This window comes from Lampetra planeri, chromosome 6 (genome assembly GCF_965212315.1).
Source record: "Lampetra planeri chromosome 6, kcLamPlan1.2.h2, whole genome shotgun sequence".
Lineage (NCBI taxonomy): Eukaryota > Metazoa > Chordata > Hyperoartia > Petromyzontiformes > Petromyzontidae > Lampetra > Lampetra planeri.
The window spans coordinates 5,332,404-5,351,954 of record NC_136112.1 but is presented as its reverse complement, the minus strand read 5'-3'; the positions used below and the strand labels follow the sequence as shown (position 1 = coordinate 5,351,954).

At 46.9% G+C, this 19,551-nt stretch overlaps 1 protein-coding gene across 1 annotated transcript in view; it reads left to right on the top strand.

The window, feature by feature from the left end:
• The window catches only part of LOC144719436 (oxysterol-binding protein 1-like), a 73,695-nt gene extending 61,373 nt beyond the window's left edge, over positions 1–12,322 (top strand). The window contains exons 9-14 of the mRNA XM_078595342.1: positions 1,363–1,483; positions 2,863–2,966; positions 4,227–4,322; positions 5,193–5,377; positions 6,427–6,647; positions 7,534–12,322. Coding sequence (XP_078451468.1) covers positions 1,363–1,483; positions 2,863–2,966; positions 4,227–4,322; positions 5,193–5,377; positions 6,427–6,647; positions 7,534–7,676 — 870 coding nt within the window. The 3' untranslated portion in view covers positions 7,677–12,322. The remainder of the gene's footprint in view (positions 1–1,362; positions 1,484–2,862; positions 2,967–4,226; positions 4,323–5,192; positions 5,378–6,426; positions 6,648–7,533) is intronic.
• Positions 12,323–19,551: the final 7,229 nt, after the last annotated feature.

Below are 19,551 nucleotides of genomic sequence, written 5' to 3'. Positions count from 1 at the left end.
GCACAGGCCACCGCTTCTGATGTTGGCATTGCCAACTCTTGAGGGGAGCGCACTGTGGTGCTGCTGCAGAGCACCTCAGGAGATGATCCACGTGGTTTGCTTCTCCTGACAAGCACATTGGTCGATTGTGCAGAAGGCCCCCCCCCCCCCCCCTCGTGATTTTCATGAGAGAGTTGCATCTGCCGAAACCCCCACTCTAAGTCTGTTTAGGCTCCGCCGTGTAAGCCATTTGGAATTGGAGCCAGATGCGAGCTCCTCACTGGAGGGTCATTCCTCACCGGCTCCATTCAGCACAATGATGCAGTTTTGTAATCCCATGTATGTTAATGAAATCCACGGAGTCTTGAGATAACGTGGGAGCACCTGCTCACTCGGTCTCTGCCTCACTCCGGCCGCCTGGAATTCTGGTTGCCAGGCCTTTTGATTAAAATTGCAATGATTAACTTTGTCCCAGCAATGCCATAAATTGTCATGATTTGGGGTTGCAATTGACTTGAGAGAATCAATTTTTTCGTGTAATTTTCACTGTGCCGTCTCTCGTCTTTATCATCTCGTCTGTGTTGTTTATCATTTTCTGTCACATTTGTACTTTTTAACTATGTTAGCCTAAATTAGAAACTTCCTTGTGCCTTGCATGTAATTGACACGTATAATGAATAATCGATTCATCTTCTTGGTTCTTTCGGTAAAGTCACGTAGAAGGGAAGTAATAAAATAATATAAATAAGACACAATAAAATAATTCTCACGACGTTTCGGCCACAACGCAAGCAGCCGTCCTCAGGCGAAAACCAGGTCCGTTGAGGCGACAGAGTCTGAATGCTTGCGTTGTGGCCGAAACGTCATGAGAATTATTTTATTGTGTTTTATTTTTATTATTTTATTACTTCCCTTCTACGTGACTTTACCGAAAGAACCAAGAAGATGAATCCCTGCAGTCACGAAAGCTTTAAATCGAAAAGAATAATCGATTCTCGCATGCCTGTATCATGAGTAATAGCAATAGATTTTAATAGCGGAATCGATTCTTCATTTCACACCTACTTACGGTTATAAGCCATGGCCAAAACATAAGTTTCATTGTATTGCAGTTTTGGTCGATATTTGTTTTTGGGTTAGGCCACGTAGTGGTTTTGCAAGAGGTGCGTACATCGAATCATGGCTGTGAATTCTTGCGTGGCCTAACCCAAACACAGGTCATTGTATTGGCTGAGAAAACCTACGTTTTAAGCTTACTCTAATTTAGCAGAGTTCTTGTTCAAACGGCTGTGTAGTTCAGAAATGTCTCCGTATTAAGACACGGATTATGTTAAGACATTCTTGTTAAATGTATTGCATGCACCACATGCTTGTTGTTTGTAGGTGAGCCATCACCCACCAGCAGCGGCGCATCATGTGGATTCGCGACGTGGCTGGCGCCTGTGGCAAGAGATCACGGTCTCCAGTAAATTTCGTGGGAAATACCTGTCCATCATCCCGCTCGGTACGTCGTCGCCGTAGCGCGTTCCCGTGCATCGCTTTTTAAATCCTTTATATTAAGTTCGCTTGCTTGCTTGCTTAGGACCGTGCAAATCTTTCGGTCGTTTTTTAACCCACTTCCCGTGATCCAATCGAGCTGACATTTTCCACACAGACTCGTTGTGCGTGACAATTAATGTTCGTGAAAAAAAATTCCTAAATTTTACACTTTTTAGGACAAAAATATTATATTTAATTACCAATTGCTTAATGGTGCAATGCAATCATCTGACCCATAGGTGGCAGCCATCTCAAGCCAGAGGACGAGGGGACTCTAGCCGCCACGCATATAAAGGATTTATAGTGAAAAACTTTGTTTTTACGGGTTAATTTTTTTTCTTTCTTTCTTCAGCATAACAAGGGTCCAGTGCAAGGCGCAGACCCGCAACGAGGGGGTGGGGGTAATGCAAAAACTCTGCGGACCCGAGGCCCGGCCTCAGTACTCCTGGGTCCTCAGACGGGGAAGAGAACCGGGGCTCACTGCCCCCACACACACGTGGGGATTGCGAGCGGGACCGGCGATTATTATTATTATTATATAGCGAGGAGGAAAATAAGCGATAATGGGGACAAAAAGTAGCGGGAGCCTCCTGTAGAACTGGCATAGTTAAACATCTTAAGAGTACCTTGGCACGACCAACAGTTTCCATGCATTGACTGAAGTTAAGATGCATTTATTTGGGTTAGTTCATGCAGTGATCCGTTAAAGATTTTTCCTGTATGACCTTAAGCCTAATTTTGGTTAACCAAAACCCTAAACCCAAATTATGAGTGCAAACGTGCACTGATCGTGGGTTGAATAATACCTTTGGTTTCATGGCATTGATTGTTGTAACAAATTGTGAATGCCTGCAAATATCTTCATTGCTATGGTAAATGCTTACCGAATAACACTTATGAATTGTCACATTCTGCCTTAGAGCTCCGAAACAGTATCAATTAATGTTTTAAGTGTGTGCCAAAAAAAACTGAGAAGCATGGAGCGTTTGTTGGTGAACACCTGGAACATGTTTTTGGCCTCATGACCCTGATTCACAGTGGATAGGTCGTCTCTCATAGCAGATTGATAGCAGATAAATCTTATATTTACGATTAGAGACCATTTCTCTGTTGTTAAGAATGGCCATTGGCCAAAGTGTCACCCGTTACCGAGATTTGTTATTTTTTTAGGGCAATGTTATCGATGAGTGCGTTGAGTTTGAGTGTTGTGGTTGAAAAGTCAAAAGCACCGATTAAACCCGATTTGAAACTATCACGCCCGTTCGTGCAAACGTTAAAGAGAATAGCGCTGCTGCTGTATTCACTCGTGCGTTCTTTTGATTGCTCCCACTGCACGTGACGTAGGAACCATCCACTGCGAGTTCCCCTCATCGGGGAACCACTACACGTGGAAGAAGGTCACGACCACCGTTCACAACATCATTGTGGGACGGCTCTGGATCGACCAGGTGACCCTTTGGCTGTCCCACGAGTCTCGTCACACTCGCTTAGCTAACAGTGTTGACAAGCGAGAGAGAGAGTGGTTGGATCGGTTTTGTTTGCCTTTACTGAAGAGTGTGCTTTCGGTTGTAGGAAGGGGACAGTGTTGATTGCTTGGTCAATAATAACACTGAACACTTATGTAGTTTATTCTTTTTTATAGAAATACATATTGGACGACACGATGGAATTTCCCTTTACGATTGACGAGGGCTGCTCACATTCACTTGGGGTGGTCTGAAAGATAGAATGAAATATGGTGAAACAACTCAAGACATTTACATAATTTTCTTTCAAAAGTCACTCTTCTTACGTCACGGACTAGGAAAACGAGGCTGAGCGATACAGAAGCACACTCTCCCTTGCTATTGACGCACACTTCATGAATCTCATTAAATACCTCCAATGGAAAAATCACACTCTTTTTTTTTTACAATTTAAGTCGGTGACCTTAACATTTTATGGTTTTGTAAAAGCGCTTACATTTTTAGTTTTACATTCACAATATATTATCACATGAGCCCTTAATATTTATATATATTTTTCCCTTTTTTAGTTTTGCCTTGGTATTGGCATACCGACCTCAAACCCCTTGGGATAGACAATATTCGTCACTGCTTTGCAGTACATTGCCTTTCGATAATTGACACGAGTAGTAGTCAGTCTCCATAGCATAACGGCTTCATATCCTCACTTAGATATTCCCAGTTGTGCCGTATCGATCTCTCATGGATTTTCTGGAACTTCTTGAAGAACCGAATTCAGTTGCTGGAGTCTGCCGACTCCGAGAGAGAAACGACGGACATTGTGCAGGACGACGAGCGGTGTCACCCGACAACACATCGGAGGGCTTAATATTTGTTTAAATTGAGCATCGAACAGAGGTCGCAAACGGGTTTTGATTCCTTACCCGTACCCGTACCCGGCCGCACCAGGGTCGCAAACGGGTACCCGTACCCGGCAGGGTAGCCGGGTATCGGGTAGGGTACGGGTATCGGGTACCCGGTTGCGACCTCTGGCATCGAATCGTCAATTTAATTTCGTGACTTCAGGCTGGAGAAAGAAAAAAGTAAAGCAGCTGGACATCAACACAGTGTTGGCCCTTGGGGATCTACTGCATTTTGCTTGTTTTTGATGAAGCCATGTCCATCAACGTTTTGTGAAGATTCGCATTTTGGTTTGCTCCTCTGGACGGAACGTGTGCACCGTCTGCCATGTGCTGTTTGCAGTCGGGAGATATTGACATCGTTAATCACCACACAGGAGACAAATGCCAGCTCAAGTTCATCGCTTACAGCTACTTCTCACGTGACATTCCCCGCAAGGTGAGATGACCAGAGGGTTAGGTTCACCACCCCCCCCCCGCCTCCCCCGATGAAACAACGTTTCACATGAGTGCTCGTTAAGGTAATTGAGAAAACATTTTGGGACATTGCACTCCTAAGTGGAAGCGATGAATTGAAGCAAGATCTCAGCGGGTAATAGAACCGATCATCCAAATCTGATATCTCTTTGCAACCGTTCTCTTAATGCGACCCCTAATATTATAAGGGAGTCAAATATCCTTACAGACCTGTTCTTTCCGCTTGGTGCAATTCCCTCATCAACTAGTCTGTTAGTGGGTGGCAGTGACCTGCCCAGAGCTGAATTTCCAAGTCTGTGCTGCAGCGCCCCCTTGCGGTGGTATTTGGTTACATTGGGCGCCAAGTATTATTTCAGGCTTCCCTGAAATTCACCGACTCGCTTTAAGTGCCGCGGTTTTGGCGAGCAAAGATTCGGCAGCATCCCAAGATCGTGTCGACTCCGAGGCCGAAACGGAGCGGGGGCGAACCGCACCAGCCGCATTGCGACGCACGACCCGGACCTTGCACCCTGAGCGGGAGGGAGCTGCGACAGCAACCTCCCCGTTTCAGTGCGCGCGTCCCATCGGAGTGTCGCGTGTTCTTTTTTTATACGGTCACTTGCCAACACGCTAAATAATTCGGCAGGAACATGCCAGAGTGTTCATCGCCTGGGCGCAGAACACAGCACCCCCCGCGCTCGCTGCCGAGCGTGAGCCCAATGGAGCGGGTTACCCGAGACGGGTGTCGAGAGAGGAGGATTATAATTCTACGCCCCCAGCTGCCCCACACGTCGCCTCCACACTGCCCTGTACCGTTCCCCTCCCCCCCCCCCCTCTCTCCTGTGCCGTGCAGGTATCCGGCGTGGTAATGGACGCGGAGGGAAATGCGCACTACATCTTGTCGGGGACGTGGGACGAGAAGATGGAGTACGCCAAAATTGTGCAGAGCAGCAAAGGAAGCAGTGGCAGTGAGGGGCGGCAGAAGACTGTCTACCAGACACAGCCCGCCAAGCACCTTTGGAAGAGATACCCACTGCCGTACGTCCGCGTACCTGTCCGCCTGCTTTTGCACCGTTGGCCGGGGCTCGTGCTTAACTGGCTTTTCCGCGCTAGCGGTGGCTCGCGCTTGCAATCCAGCTGTTGGGAGGCGAGCGTTGACTGATCGCTCAGATTTGCGCAACTGACAAGCCTGCCGGGGGCTGCAAGGTGCCCTGGAGGTGGCGGTGGAGCATGTGGGTTTATAAAGCGGTCCGTGTGGACCCTTTTAAAAAAAACAATCCCCTCGTGCGTGTGTGTGTGTCGGTATTTCTTACACACACACACACTTGCCCCAACAGTCTGTTAAGGCTATGCGGGGGGATCTTTGTCTTTGTTTTCTTACGGTGCTCCCGTATCCTCCCGTTCATAAAACACTCCGTCAAATCAAATTGACCAAACATCCAAATTCACAGGACCCTCCTGAACAAGAGCCCTGAGGCTTAGCAAGGGCATTCCCGGATGGCGTCGGTGTTAACAATCAATACGTGCAAACCAACGGTGAAACATTTCATGGCACCGTTGTCGCTGATGGCTCTCGGCAGGGAGCACACGGAAGACACGTACCAATTCACGGAGCTTGTGCCGAGTGAGCGTGGATGTTTTTTCTCTACGTGTGTTCAGAGTATTTTGGCTGCCATACATTTCCCTGCGATGATAAACCACTGTTGAGGACTTCTGAAAAAGAGTTGCGTAGCTTCAGTGCGCCTTGCCTGGCAAAATAAAAAATGCAGTTTTAAGTATTTAATCTTGATTTGAAGCTTTCGTGACTGCAGGAATTCATACTCTTTGGTTCTTTCGGTAAAATAAAAAAAAATCCAGCTGGATAATTTTTTTCCGCCTGCGGACGGACCGCTTGTGTTGCGATGGAAACGTCGTGATATATTATTATTTCTTTTATTTTTCCACCTACGTGACTTTACCGAAAAATCCAAAGAGTATAGTTTTAAGTAATAGCTGTGCGGGATAACCGGATGAATAATTATCGCCGCTGTCGGCAAACCGACGGTGACACGCTTCGTCTCGCGCCCTGTGCCGATGGCTTTGCGCAGGGAGAACTCCGATAACATGTACTACTTCACGGACCTTGCGCTCACGCTCAACGAGACGGAGGAGGGAGTGGCGCCCACGGACAGCCGCCTGCGCCCCGACCAGCGGCTAATGGAGAACGGCAAGTGGGACGAGGCCAACGCCGAGAAGCAGCGTCTGGAGGAGAAGCAGCGTCTGGTGCGGCGCCGGCGCGAGGCCGAGCTCGCCAGCGCCGCCGAGGAGGGTACGTGTTGTTGCTGCTGTGTTGCCGCTACGTGTTGCCGCTGTGTTTTACCACTGTGTGTACTGCTGTGTTGCCGCTATGTTGCTGCTGTGTTTTTGCTGTGTGTACTGCTGTGTGTACTGCTGTGTTGCCGCTGTGTTGCCGCTGTGTTTTACAGCTGTGTTTTACAGCTGTGTTTTACAGCTGTGTTGTTGCTGTGTGTTACCGCTGTGTGTTGCCGCTGTGTTGCTGCTGTGTTTTTGCTGTGTTGTTGCTGTGTGTACTGCTGTGTTGCCGCTGTGTTGCCGCTGTGTTTTACAGCTGTGTTTTACAGCTGTGTTGCCGCTGTGTTTTACCGCTGTGTTGCCACTGTGTTGCCGCTGTGTTTACTGCTGTGTTGCTGCTGTGTTTACTGCTGTGTTGCCGCTGTGTTTTACCGCTGTGTTTACTGCTGTGTTGCTGCTGTGTTTACTGCTGTGTTTTACCGCTGTGTTTACTGCTGTGTTGCCGCTCTTACCACTGTGTTACTGCTGAGTGTACTGCTGTGTTTCTGCTGTGTTATCACTGTGTTACCGCTGTGATGCTGCTGTTTTCACTGCTGTATTACCACTCTGTTGCTGCTGTGTTTTCGCTTTGTTGCTGCTGACATAATGCTGTGTTAGTGGTGTCTTGCCGCTGTATTGCCGCTGCGTTACTGCTGTGTTACCCCTGCATTACCACTGTGTTATCTCTGTCTTACTGCTGTGTTACCCCTGTGTTACCCCTGTGTTACTGCTGTGTTACCGCCGTGTTATAATAAATGTAGCTAGCGCTGTGAGCAGCGGTCGTTAAAATATCTCGCGTGCGTTGTGCATCTGCTGTCCCCCCCCCCCCCCCCTTTCCTTGTTCTACGCCCAACGGGAAGCAGGCCGCAAGCACGAGTCCTACCGGCCCATGTGGTTTGAGCGCAAGGAGGACCCCTTTACGCGGGAAGTGAGCTGCATTTACCGCGGAGGCTACTGGGAGACCAAGGAGAAGCAGGAGTGGAAGATTAACCAGGACATTTTCTGAGACCTCCCCCTCCCCCCCCTCGCTCGGGACTGTGGGGTGCAGAGGGCGGCAGTGGCAACACAAGGGCAACGTCCGCGGCACGCAACACTTAACGCCCTGCAACAGGGAACAGACGCCATCGGTCGTTATCCAGTTCGCGTGACGATGTGGGCCGTGCGGTATTTTACACTCGCGCAAAGCACGTGTTGTCGTGCTGGCCACAGTGTGCGTCAAAACACGCTTCTCCGGATCTTCCGTTTGCTTTTTTTTCCTTGATTTCTTTTCTTTTGTTTCTTTAATGTTGGCAAAAGTGTATCGCATTCATTTAAAAAAAAAATCAAATGTGTTTGCATTGAAAGCTTTAACAGCAACAAAAAAAAACACTTAATTTAAATGCTCTACATCTTAAAGAAATCTGTTTTGGCAATGTTCAGGAAAACTAAAATCCACTTTGGAGAATAACAAATTATACAATATAAATATATATACCCTTTAAATATCCATGTAATTTGTGCGCGGAAGAAAACAATAGAATTAATCAAATATAGAGACTGTTTTATCACAATCATGAAAGAAAAAATGCGTAGCGTGAGAGAAATTCGAGCAACATCTTGTAATTTTGAAGCATCAAGGATTCTCTCACGAGTTTACTGAGGGATGAGATGCAGCAACCAAAGATGGTTGCCCTGTAATATAGCCGTGTAATTCCATGTTTAATTAGCATTAACCGTAATGCACCGTAAGTTGACAAATAGAATTAGCGCACACACACACACACGTGGCAAAGGAAGTGTTTCTGTACCTGGGGACAATTTTTTTTAAATTACTATTTTACAAAAAGGATGAATGAGAATGGTGTAAATCGCAGGGGGACATTGTAAACTTCCGGAGTGGTGTTGACTTGTGTACAATAGCTTGCAAGCGGATGGGCATCGGGGGAGGCGCTTTGCTCTGTGAAGCCCCCAGTGTGTACGGAGGCTTTGTCATCCTGACACTCCCTGCCGCCAAGCAGCTGCAGCTACCTCCCCCACAATTCGCCCGGCCCTCAATCATCACCGTCACCGTCCTTGTACTGGTACAAAAATAATAAAATCACCACCCCAAGCGTACATAGCTGGACATCTTAAGGGTGTCTCAAGAGAGCCTACGGGAGCACAAGATATTGAGGAGCGCGATGGTCAGCATGATCCGGGAGTAAAATCACGCCCACGGCACTGCACTTGAAGCCGTAAATCGTAAGCCAGCAGGTGCCGGCAAAAATGACCTGCTCACTATAAAAGGTGCTTTGATTTGTTTTAATTTCTCATTCGATTTTTACTACATCTTTTCCTATCCCTTTCTCTTAAATCTGGGGTGAGGGGGGGGGGTGTTTTTTTTGCCAAACGCTGTTCACGAACAGCGCTTACACGGACATACGCCGGCGACTTGTTTCGTCCGCGGTTGAAAGGTGAAACTGCAAAAGCTCCCCCGAGTGAATCGCCGGACGTGAGAATCGGGGCCCTGGGTGTTCTTGCCCACACCGCCACGTGCGCGCGGTGCACTTGGCAAAGTTCGCAACCGGGGAGCTGGTGATGCCTCGTTCGATTGGGGGAAGCAAATGCCCCTTCCCTTTGGTGGCTGCCAGCAGCAGATGGAACCACCGCTTCCGGTGACTGGACACAACGTGAGGGTGTATCGGCATAAATGATCCCGACCCAATGGGGGTTGTTGTTGTTCATTGCGGAGGTGTCACGTGTTGGGATCTTCACCTGCATTCACATTTGGCAGGCGTAACCATTGTGTACCCTTAGTTCAGTTACAGGTCACCTTTCATTATGGTACTTGTTCATTCACACAGTGTACGTGGTACAGCGGCGCCCTTTGTTATTCCACTGCTGGATCAAGGCGTCCCCACGACGTGCTGGTCGTTGGGGGTTATTTTTTAACATACCTCGCTAGGTCAGAGAGGGCTTGTGAAGGTCCGGGAGCACAGGTGTAGGAACAGGGGAGTGAAGTACAACAACGGATTTGATGCCCACCGTGCCGCCCAGCAGTCTGTTGTAGCCTTGCGCGCCTCTCCGTTCAGAGTGGTCGCCCATGATCCATCACCACCATCCAGGCTCATCTCCGCATAGCTTCAGGGACCTGACGACCAGGCGCATTATGAGTAAATTGGTCATGTGATCGTTAATTGGTAGGTTTTAATCCAATCGGTCGTTTAAACATCGAGGCATTTGGATGATCGGCCTTGGCTGTTGTTGTGACATCAATTGCCTACTGGTGGCCTGATGTTTAAAATTCCCATTCATGAGCGTGTTGCCACTTTATCCTAAACCAAGAAAGGATATCTTGTGGTGCCACATGCCACCCATATGCATATTCACCATATTCGATAAAGGAACGTTAATGATGAACCATTTCGGTGTCCACTAGTCTAGGATATAAGTTATTTCCAATAACCCATAGAAACTATGACTTGCATATATGTTTCTTATTATTTCTAATACACAGAACAAGTTAATAGCTATGCTGTGTGTCGGGAGGACTTGCCCACGATTCAAGCCTTAATAGAAAACTTTAGGTAATACACGACTACGTTTTATCAACGGGATAACGTTAAAAAAAAGTGCAACCGCGGTGGCCGTTTACAAATCGGTTTTGTTGTGGAATGATTCGCGTCAATCGTGCGTACATCACTCGACGGGCACGCTCTGCACCCCCACCACGAGACTTCTAATGTTCGTTGGTGACGAGTCTTCGTCATTTGAAGATTAACAACGTTCCCCTCTTGTCAGTGGACGTGCAGGTGGTGGTGTAGGCTCTATGGCAACAGAATATATGATTATTATGCCTTATTGTGAACCTTTACAACAAGCGGCTGCTTGTTCCACCCGAAACCTTGGCCACGAATTCTAATCCCGTTGATGCGACTCTTTCTGGGTGTGGCTCTTGCACGGCCCCGGCTCGCTGCACTTGCCTCTGCGTTTTGGGGGTTTGGCGAAATGTGCGTACTCCGATGTTTGCTTGTGTTTTATTTCTTTTTAAATGTGTTTTTTTTTACTAAAATTGCACAACCGCAGGACAAATGCATAGGAGAAATGGCTGTGAATTGAGACGTAAAAAAAAGAAAATCAAGCTTAAATATCCACGGAGAGCGTTGTGAATGCACAACGGTCGCTTAAACAACGACGGGTCGTGGCGCTATCGAAGATATTCATGACCCGACCAGCGTGCGCGGTGACTGATCCGCCCAAAATTTCGTACCGTTGTGTTTGGTCAGCGTTTCAAAAAAAAAAAACGACGCAAGTTTCTATTCGGAACCCCCCCAGTAGGCGTGGTGACCCATTGGATGAAATATGAAATCCAATTGTAAGTGAACTCCATTCCGTGTGTCTGATACAAAATTGATATGAATGAACATTGTGTTTTGGTCCGTCATCCACTTGACTTTCCAGACCGATTGTTGTTCTCAAAAGTTGTTCGGTCTTATCCTGTCAGCTCCAAAGAGATCGCCGTTTCAGAATGACCCTCCGGAGGACATTCTTCGGGAGTTAAATACATTCTTTAAAATGCCCTCCCTTGGTCAACACCTGCCAAAAATACACCAGTTAGCGCTGTGCTATACAAGACATTGCGGTGTGTGCATTGACTTTTCTGCGCGCGAGATGGTGTGTCAGTAATTGAGTCTTCGAGTGCTGTGCACTATACACTAATACCTGTGCAAAGGGTTTGGTCAATACGACGTGAAGGGCTTTTCCGATATCTAGGGGAAAACTGGCTGTATGCAAATGATTAATGTTGAAGCAGAGCACGTGGTTTTTGTTCATGGCGTGTATCCAAGGGGAATAGATGAATCAAGTTTCCGTTGCTGCTTCAGTGAACTTGTGCGTGAATAACTAGGTTGATTCAAAATAATAACGATATTTTATACTGTCACCGAGAGGGAAGAGGTTTTCTCGTTGTTTTATGTTCCTGGTTGTTTGACACGCATCATCCACCTCCCCACCTACCCCCCCTCCCCCCTATGCAATGTACCATTTAATATAGTTTACCGGTTCCTGCTCATAACCTCACTCATTTGGTAAATACTGTGTTTATCATAACGACGTAGGCTCATCGTTGGCTTCTCCATTACCATAGTCACCCGCAAAAGGTGTTTCCCAATGCAACCCTTCAGTGTAACTATTATAATACATCTCGGAACAAGAGGAGCAAAACGTTCACGAAAAATTCCAAGACGATGGCGATTGACTCTACGCAACAGCTCACTGTGACGATGAGGCAGCCAGGACGCAATTGTCGTCTTCGCGTCGATGGCAATTTTACAATTTAACGAAACTTCCCGTGATTCGGATGAACCGTGGGGTACAATGCAATAGCGATGTGCGCGGGTGTTGGCGATTGTGGTTATCATGGCGATTATTCGGCGCACGCTGGTGTGATTTTTGTTGTTGTTGCTTCGGTGGGAAATAAGGTTGTGTTTATCAGACGCGGGACACCACAACAAGGCGTGCGTGTGTGCGCGCGTGCGTGCGCGCCGTAGCAAAACAGGTGGGGGCGGAATGGAATCGTGTGCCGATTATTATAATTATTATTTTTGGATAAGATTTCGTTGGACACGCGTAGGGTCTCTCGGGAGAGCCGAACAAAAAGGCGGCGCTCGTGAAATAAATTCGCAAGGAACAACACCGCAAGAGACTCGTCTCCCGCGTGCTGCGTCGTGATTTGTTGAGACGCACTCTGCAGCAGCAGCAGGCGTTTGAAACCTCGTGGCCTGCGGATCGCCATTTCACGTGGCACACGCGACGAAGACCGACCATGACACGGATGGATAACATCAGAGCACGGACGAGGCAGGCTCGCGCTAGAACAGACGATGAGGATAGCAGACGACGGAAATCGGTGGTGAAAGATCGCCCCCCATGGTGCGGCCAACCCCTAGGATCGAGGATGACTGAAGACCAAGACGGCTGCCGCTATGAGGGGGCCACAATCTTGAGACGCAGTGCCGGATGATCCTAGTAGCAAAAGTAGCAATATATGTAGCAGCTACGGGCCCCGCACTTTCAAGGGCCCTCGCTAAATGCTTTCAAGCTGTCAATTCCGGTTCAGTGATTCTGCACTTGCTCTATTACTATAGTACTATACCGCCTTCAACTTTTATTATGAGCGACTGGGTGTTTAAGGTTATCGATTCGTCGTATTATCCGGCTGTATAGCTAATTAAAAAATACAATTACTTTACTATGCAAGTTAAACATGTGTGTTTTAATATTTGTGATTTATTTATTTAGGGCCCCTTTATAACATATGCTACAGGCCCTGCACTAGCTTAATCTGGCCATGGGTGGAAAAAACCCCGATTTTTCCAGCGGCAGGCATCAGGTTTAAAAAAAACAATTAAACCTGATTTCGGGGAATTAAAACCTGGTTTAATGAATGCGAAACTCTGATAGGCTTAGGCTGCTTCCTCGTCGGTGCTGCTATCGTACTCGGGGGGCCGTCGGGCACGGGGTAGTCGTAGAATGCGGCGGGCAGGTTGGTCTTGATGAACACGAGCTTCTCCACAATCGTGGGCGCCAGTGAGTTCCTTAGCTTGGAATGGACGAAGCCCATCGTTGAGAAGTTGGCGAAGTGCGGTTCTGCAATTAGAACCAATTTAACCGGATTTCTCCCAATCTCAGATGATCGGGTTTAATATAAAAAAGACAATCCCGATTGTAAAAAACCCGACTGTGCCACCCTTGAATCTGGCACTGCTGAGACTCCCTGCACACACGATATCCGTTACAGCAAGCGGGTAGTGGACGGGAATATTTTCGACTTTGCCAATAATAATGTTCCTAATTTTTAGGCCCGCTCGCTCACGACTGTTTACTGCAAGGGCCTCTTTGCCAGCGACAGAAGTGATTGATTTAAGGATTGCGCGCGTGTTAATTCGTGGACCCCCAGAGATGTTCGTAAGCCCTAAGTAAAGAATAGTTTTCGCACCTTTGCCCGACAGCGTTGGGAGCGTTCCCACCCGGCCCATATGATGCATGTTTCGTTTTGAAGATTCAAAAAGCTACCGAGCTCATCCGGTGATTTAAAGCGTGGAGAGAATTTGACGTTACTACATGTACTCGAGCGCTCTTATTGTCGTAGAGCCATACTTGATGTTCACTGTATTGTGCGATAACATAGCCCCCGGGATTCGGTTACACTTTTGCCCCATGATATGCATCAAATCACGGCGTGTGTGTGTGTGGGGGGAGCGGTGGTGTAGCGGTTAGCGCGATGTGCTACGAACCTGGTGACCCGGGTTTGATGCCCGTTCACGGCCAACACCGGTGGCTATTATCTGAACCGGTCCTGGGCCTCCCCTAGGTCGACTCAGCCTGAAATGAGTACCTGGTGCGGTGTATAAACATCGCCACTAGGGAGACAAAGGCGGCCGGGCGTGGTTTTGGCCACCCAATCCTCTCGCATGACATGCCGGCCTTAATAGGTACTCGCTAACAGCACTTTCCACAACAGTCTGTTGAGGTTATACGGGGGGGGGGATCTTTGTCTTTGGTGTCAAAAGATCCGGCTGAGAGAAGGCAAAAGATTGCTTCTTGTTAGACGCATTCGTGTGACGAGTAAAACAGACGCCAAACTTGGGTTGAGCAACATCGAACTCTTGTGTGTCTGGCCTCTGATGTTCGGTTGACCGTGTGCTGGTCCTTGGGCTAACCTTGGACACGCCTGCTCTCGCAACCGAGCAATTATACGTGCAAATATTGACGTCTTCGTTGAATAACAATCGGCGATGATAAAAAATATGCCGAAGTCGGCGAGGGCTTGATTTAGGAGCACTTGTTATCTCGTGTAACTTTGGAGGGTAATTAAAGTGGAATTTTCTACGATTGCCTGCAGCCTGGCCACCCACCCCCTCGTGTGCCACAGTGCCGGCCTTCGTAGATGCTCGTTAACAGCACTTGCCCCAACAGTCCCTTAAGCCTACACGGGGGATCTGTGTTGCACATTGAGATTCTTTCGCACCGTACGTTGCCAACCGCGCTAATTAATCGGAGGTGCGGGGGGGTGTAAGGACTACAAACTTAACAACAAGAGCAGTTCTAAAAAAATTCTTTTTCAATCGAGAGTTTAAAAGTACATCGCTCCAATGTGCTTGGCTTAAGAGGGTTTCATACTCCTCGGTTCTTTCGGTAAAGTCACGTAGGTAGAAAATAAATTAAATCACGACGTTTCGATTGCAACACAAGCAATCATCAAGTCGGAAAACCACAAAAAAATCTTGCTGTGGCTTTCTCACCTGATGATGATTGCTTGTGTTGCAATCGAAACGTCGTGTATTAATTACATTTATTTTATACCTACGTGACTTTACCGAAAGAACAAAAGAGCATGGATACCTGCAGTCACGAAAACTTCAAATCTAGATTTAAGAGGGTTTCTTCCCCGCATTGGGACTTAACGCATCTTGCGTCTCCAAGCCCCGCCCGCCCGCCCGCCCGCCAGGGTCTTGAGAAGCACCCCCTTGGTGACTTCTCCTGAGCCGTAGCGGTGAGCCCAGTGCCGGATTATCCTCGTAGCAAAGGTAGCAAATGCTCCGGACCCCGCACTTTCAAGGGCCCCGCGAGTAAACGCTTTCAAGGTATCAATTCCGGTTCAGTGATTCTGCACTTGCTCTATTACTATAGTACTATACTCGCTTGTTAGCCCGTCCTGGGACGGAAGCGTAAAGTAAACTTAGCTTGACTGCAGGAATTACTTTTTGGTTCTTTCGGTAAAGTCGCGTAGAAATAAAACAATTATTTATAATTGTAAATAATTTTTTTCTTTTTTAAAATATATATTTTTTAATAATTATAAATATTTATTTTCTTTCTGCGTGACTTTACCGAAAGAACCAAAGACTGTGGACCAATCGGTTTCAAAGTCAATGCATATATTATATTATCAGAGGATGTTTTTTGTTTGCATTCTGACCACAAGTATTGTGGTTAATGCAGATATGATTCCTTGTAAAAGGTTTCAGTTTGGTGTTTTAACAACTTAACACCCGTTTTGTTGCCAGAAAAAAGGGGAAACCCTATTCTCGTGTACAACTATTATTTTCCTTTGATTCTTTCGGTAAAGTCACGTAGAAAGAAAATAATGATTTTATTTTAATTATTATTTTATTTTAATTTTAATTTTATTTCTTCGTGACTTTACCCAAAGAACCAACGACTGTGACTTACCGTTTGTTTGACGCGCCGAAGAATTTAAATAATGCGACAAAACGCATTAACTTTCTATAAAGAGACGCAAAATGGAAAGGAAATTTGCGTAAATAAATTTTCATTGCCGCTCGCTCGACCTGCGTTAGTCTAAAAATCCAGGCAACACATGAATTATAATGAGGGGGGGGGTGGGGCGCATGTGGAGTGACGTCACGTGTGGGACACACACACACACAGCCTTTTTGTCTCGTTATATTCGTTGAGGCTTTGATGTTCTTGATTCCCTTTACTTTCCATAAAGAAAGGTAAAAATTAAAGCTGATTTGCGTAAACAAATTTTCGTTTCTGCTCCACCTTCATGCGGAGTGACGTCACCCGTTCATGATTATTAATGACGGGGGGGGGGGGTCCATGTGGAGGAGCCCACCTGTTCATGATTATTAATGACGGGGGGCTGGTCGATGTGCAGTGACGTCACGCGCGGGACACACAGACATTCTTGGCTCATTATAGTAGTAAATACTGCCTTCGACTTTTACAAACGACTGGGTGTTTAAGGTTAGCGATTTGTCGTATTATCTGGCTGTATAGCAAATAAAAAATACAATTACTTTACTATGCAAGTGAAAAATGTGAGTTTTAATATTTCAGTTTTATTTATTTATTTAGGGCCCCTTTATAACATAATGCTGCAGGCCCCGCATTAGCTTCATCCGGCACTGGGTGAGCGCGCTGAGCTTTGGAGCCGGTGAACCGAGTTCGATTCCCGCTCAATGCCAACATCGGTGACGAAACAAATGAACAGGTCTTAGGACTCCCATCGGTAAACTCGGCCTTGCATGCGTACCTGGTGCGATGTGTGAACAAAGCTAGCCGGGCGTGGTTGCTGGCTCGCCGGCTTTCATCGGTGCTCGCTAACAGCACTTGCCCCACCAGCCTGTCAAAGGCTATACGGGGGGAGCTTTGTCAATATGTGCCGGAGACAGCGCGCTCTTCAATTGAAGAGGGCTACGGATGCGATTGATTTGAGATAAAACACATCAATACATCGATGTGCTTCGATGTTTGATGCGTTTGATGATTGTTTTTCTCTCTTCAACTAATTACAGGAAAGAGCTGGGTAATTATTCAGAAGCATGTGTTATTATTATTATTATTAAGGAAAATAATAAGCAAAAAAAAATGTTAATCAAAAGCCACAATGCTGCTCTTGTTACAAGACGAACACTCGACCAACAGCAAATGTACGTCGACTTTGCAGAGTTTGACTTTTAAACCTTTCTGCAGCATTTACACGTGTCGTCGATTTTTGGAGAGTGACAAGTTTGTTATGTCCCATCAAATAGTTTCAAACCTCGACATCATTAGACCTCCTTTGCCAGTACCAAAGTAGAATAATAGGGGTGTTCCCCTTTATTCTGCCATCATCTGGTCTAGCAACCAATTGAGACGAGGCTCGAAAGAAAGCCGTCTCTGGTGTAGACCAATCAGTTTCAAGGACAATGCATATATTATCAGTAGGGTTTTTTTGTTTCCATTTTGACTGCAAGTATTGTGGTTGATGCAGACATGATTCCTTGTAAAAAGGGTTCAGTTTTGTTGCCAGAAAAAAGGGAACAACCCTAATATTATAGTTTCAAATCTATATTTTATTGTTTTATATATATTTTTATTTTATTGTTTCCCTTCTACGTGACTTTACCGAAAGAACCAAGAATATGAATCCCTGCAGTCACGAAAGCTTTCAATCAAAATTAACGTTTTTTTTCACCTTTACGTCTGTCGTGAACAACACAACATGAAACCAAACCATCGTCGTTCCAGATATTATCGGATGGATCATCATCGATGTCAAAATATCGACGCATCGGAAACAAATCTTAGAATGTTACCGATTTTTCGATGTGTTCTTTCCCATCCCGAGTAGCCACAAACTGTGGCGATTGGTTGTGGCTATTAATGCGCCTACTGGAAGTCGTGTACCGGGTGTGGAATATTTCCCGGATCGACCACTGGCCCAGACCGGGCTAAAATGTAGTCTCTGGATAGACGTGTGAGTATGTTTCAAACTGCTTGCATGTTAATGATCGACACACGTGCATGAATAAATCATTAACTCTCATCAGAAGAGTCGAGACTTGCTTTAATTAACGTCGGTGATCTGCCAGATGTGGATAGGCAAGAGCGCTGCTCCGGTTTCTGCGCGAAGCAATTTCACAAATGAAACAAAATAATTCATCAGTACCGTAATTTTGTAGAACATAAGCGACACATTATTTAGTTTTGCACATCACATCCCATCTGCCCGACGGCCACAAGTTTCTGGAATTCTATACTCTTTGGTTCTTTCGGTAAAGTCACGGAGGTATAAAATAAAAAGTATTATATTTTTCTTCTTGGTTTTTTTCGGTAAAGTCACGTAGAAGGGAAATAATAAAATAATAAAAATAAAACATTTTTTTATCATGTTTTTTTTATTTCCCTTCTACGTGACTTTACCGAAAGAACCAAGAAGATGAATCCCTGCAGTCACGAAAGCTTTAAATCGAAATGTATTATATTTTTATTTTATTTTAATTTTATACCTACGTGACTTTACCGAAAGAACCAAAAAGTACGGATTCCTGCACTCACGAAAGCTTCAAATCAAGATTCTGGAATTCTCTCTCGTTCTCAGCAGCATTGGTTCAAGGCAGGCAAACCCTGAGCCGGCCCGCCCGTTCGCCCGGGGGGGTTTGAATCATCCCGGCGTCACGGCAGGAGCGGGCACGCCGCGGTTGTCGCACATCGTAGCCGCCGCCGCTGCTGCTGCTACGGTGGCTACGATGTTGGCCGCCCGTTGTTATTGTTGTTGCTGCTGCTGCTACTGCTGGAGGCGACTGTGGACACAGCGGCATTCGTCACTGGAGGGGGGAGGAGGAGGAGGAGCGGCCTTTTAGCGGCAAATGAGCCGTGTCGGCGCGAAGCTTTTGCGGGGTCCCCCCCCTATCCAGACAGGGGTCCCCCCTCCTATCCAGACAGGGGTCCCCCCCCCCTATCCAGACAGGGGCCCCCCCCCCCTATCCAGACAGGGGTCCCAGTGTCCACCCCCCCCCCCCGAGCGACGCTTCTCCGATTCCCCCACGCAACCAACTCCTCACCCCCCTCTCATTCCCTCTCGCCCCCTCTGCATCCTTTCTGCGTCTTGCACGCATCTCCGCGTGCTCGGGCCGTTTGCTGCTGGGGGTCACTCGTCTGGAGGATTGTGACTTGGAGGCGGGGATGGTGGTGGCGGTGGTGGTAATAAGAGGAGGATAATAAGAGGAGGTGATTGATGGCGGTGATGGTTGACAGAGGAGGTGATGATCATGCTCGTGGTGGTAGTGGAGAGAAGAGGTGATGCGATGGCGGAAAGAGGAGGTGATGGCGGTGATAGTGCTAAGTGTGATGGTGTAAAAAGGACGTGATTGTGATGAAAGCACTGGTGGTGGAAAGAGACGGTGATGATGATGGTGATAATAATGATGGTGGATAGAGGAGATGATGATGGTGGTGATGATGATAATGATGGTCGAAAGAGACGGTGATGATGGTGATGATAATGATGGTGGAAAGAGACGGTGATGATGATGGTGATGATGGAGAAAGGAGATGATGATGGCGGTGATGGTGGTGATGGTGATGATAATAATGGTGGATAGAGGAGATGATGATGGTGATGATAATGA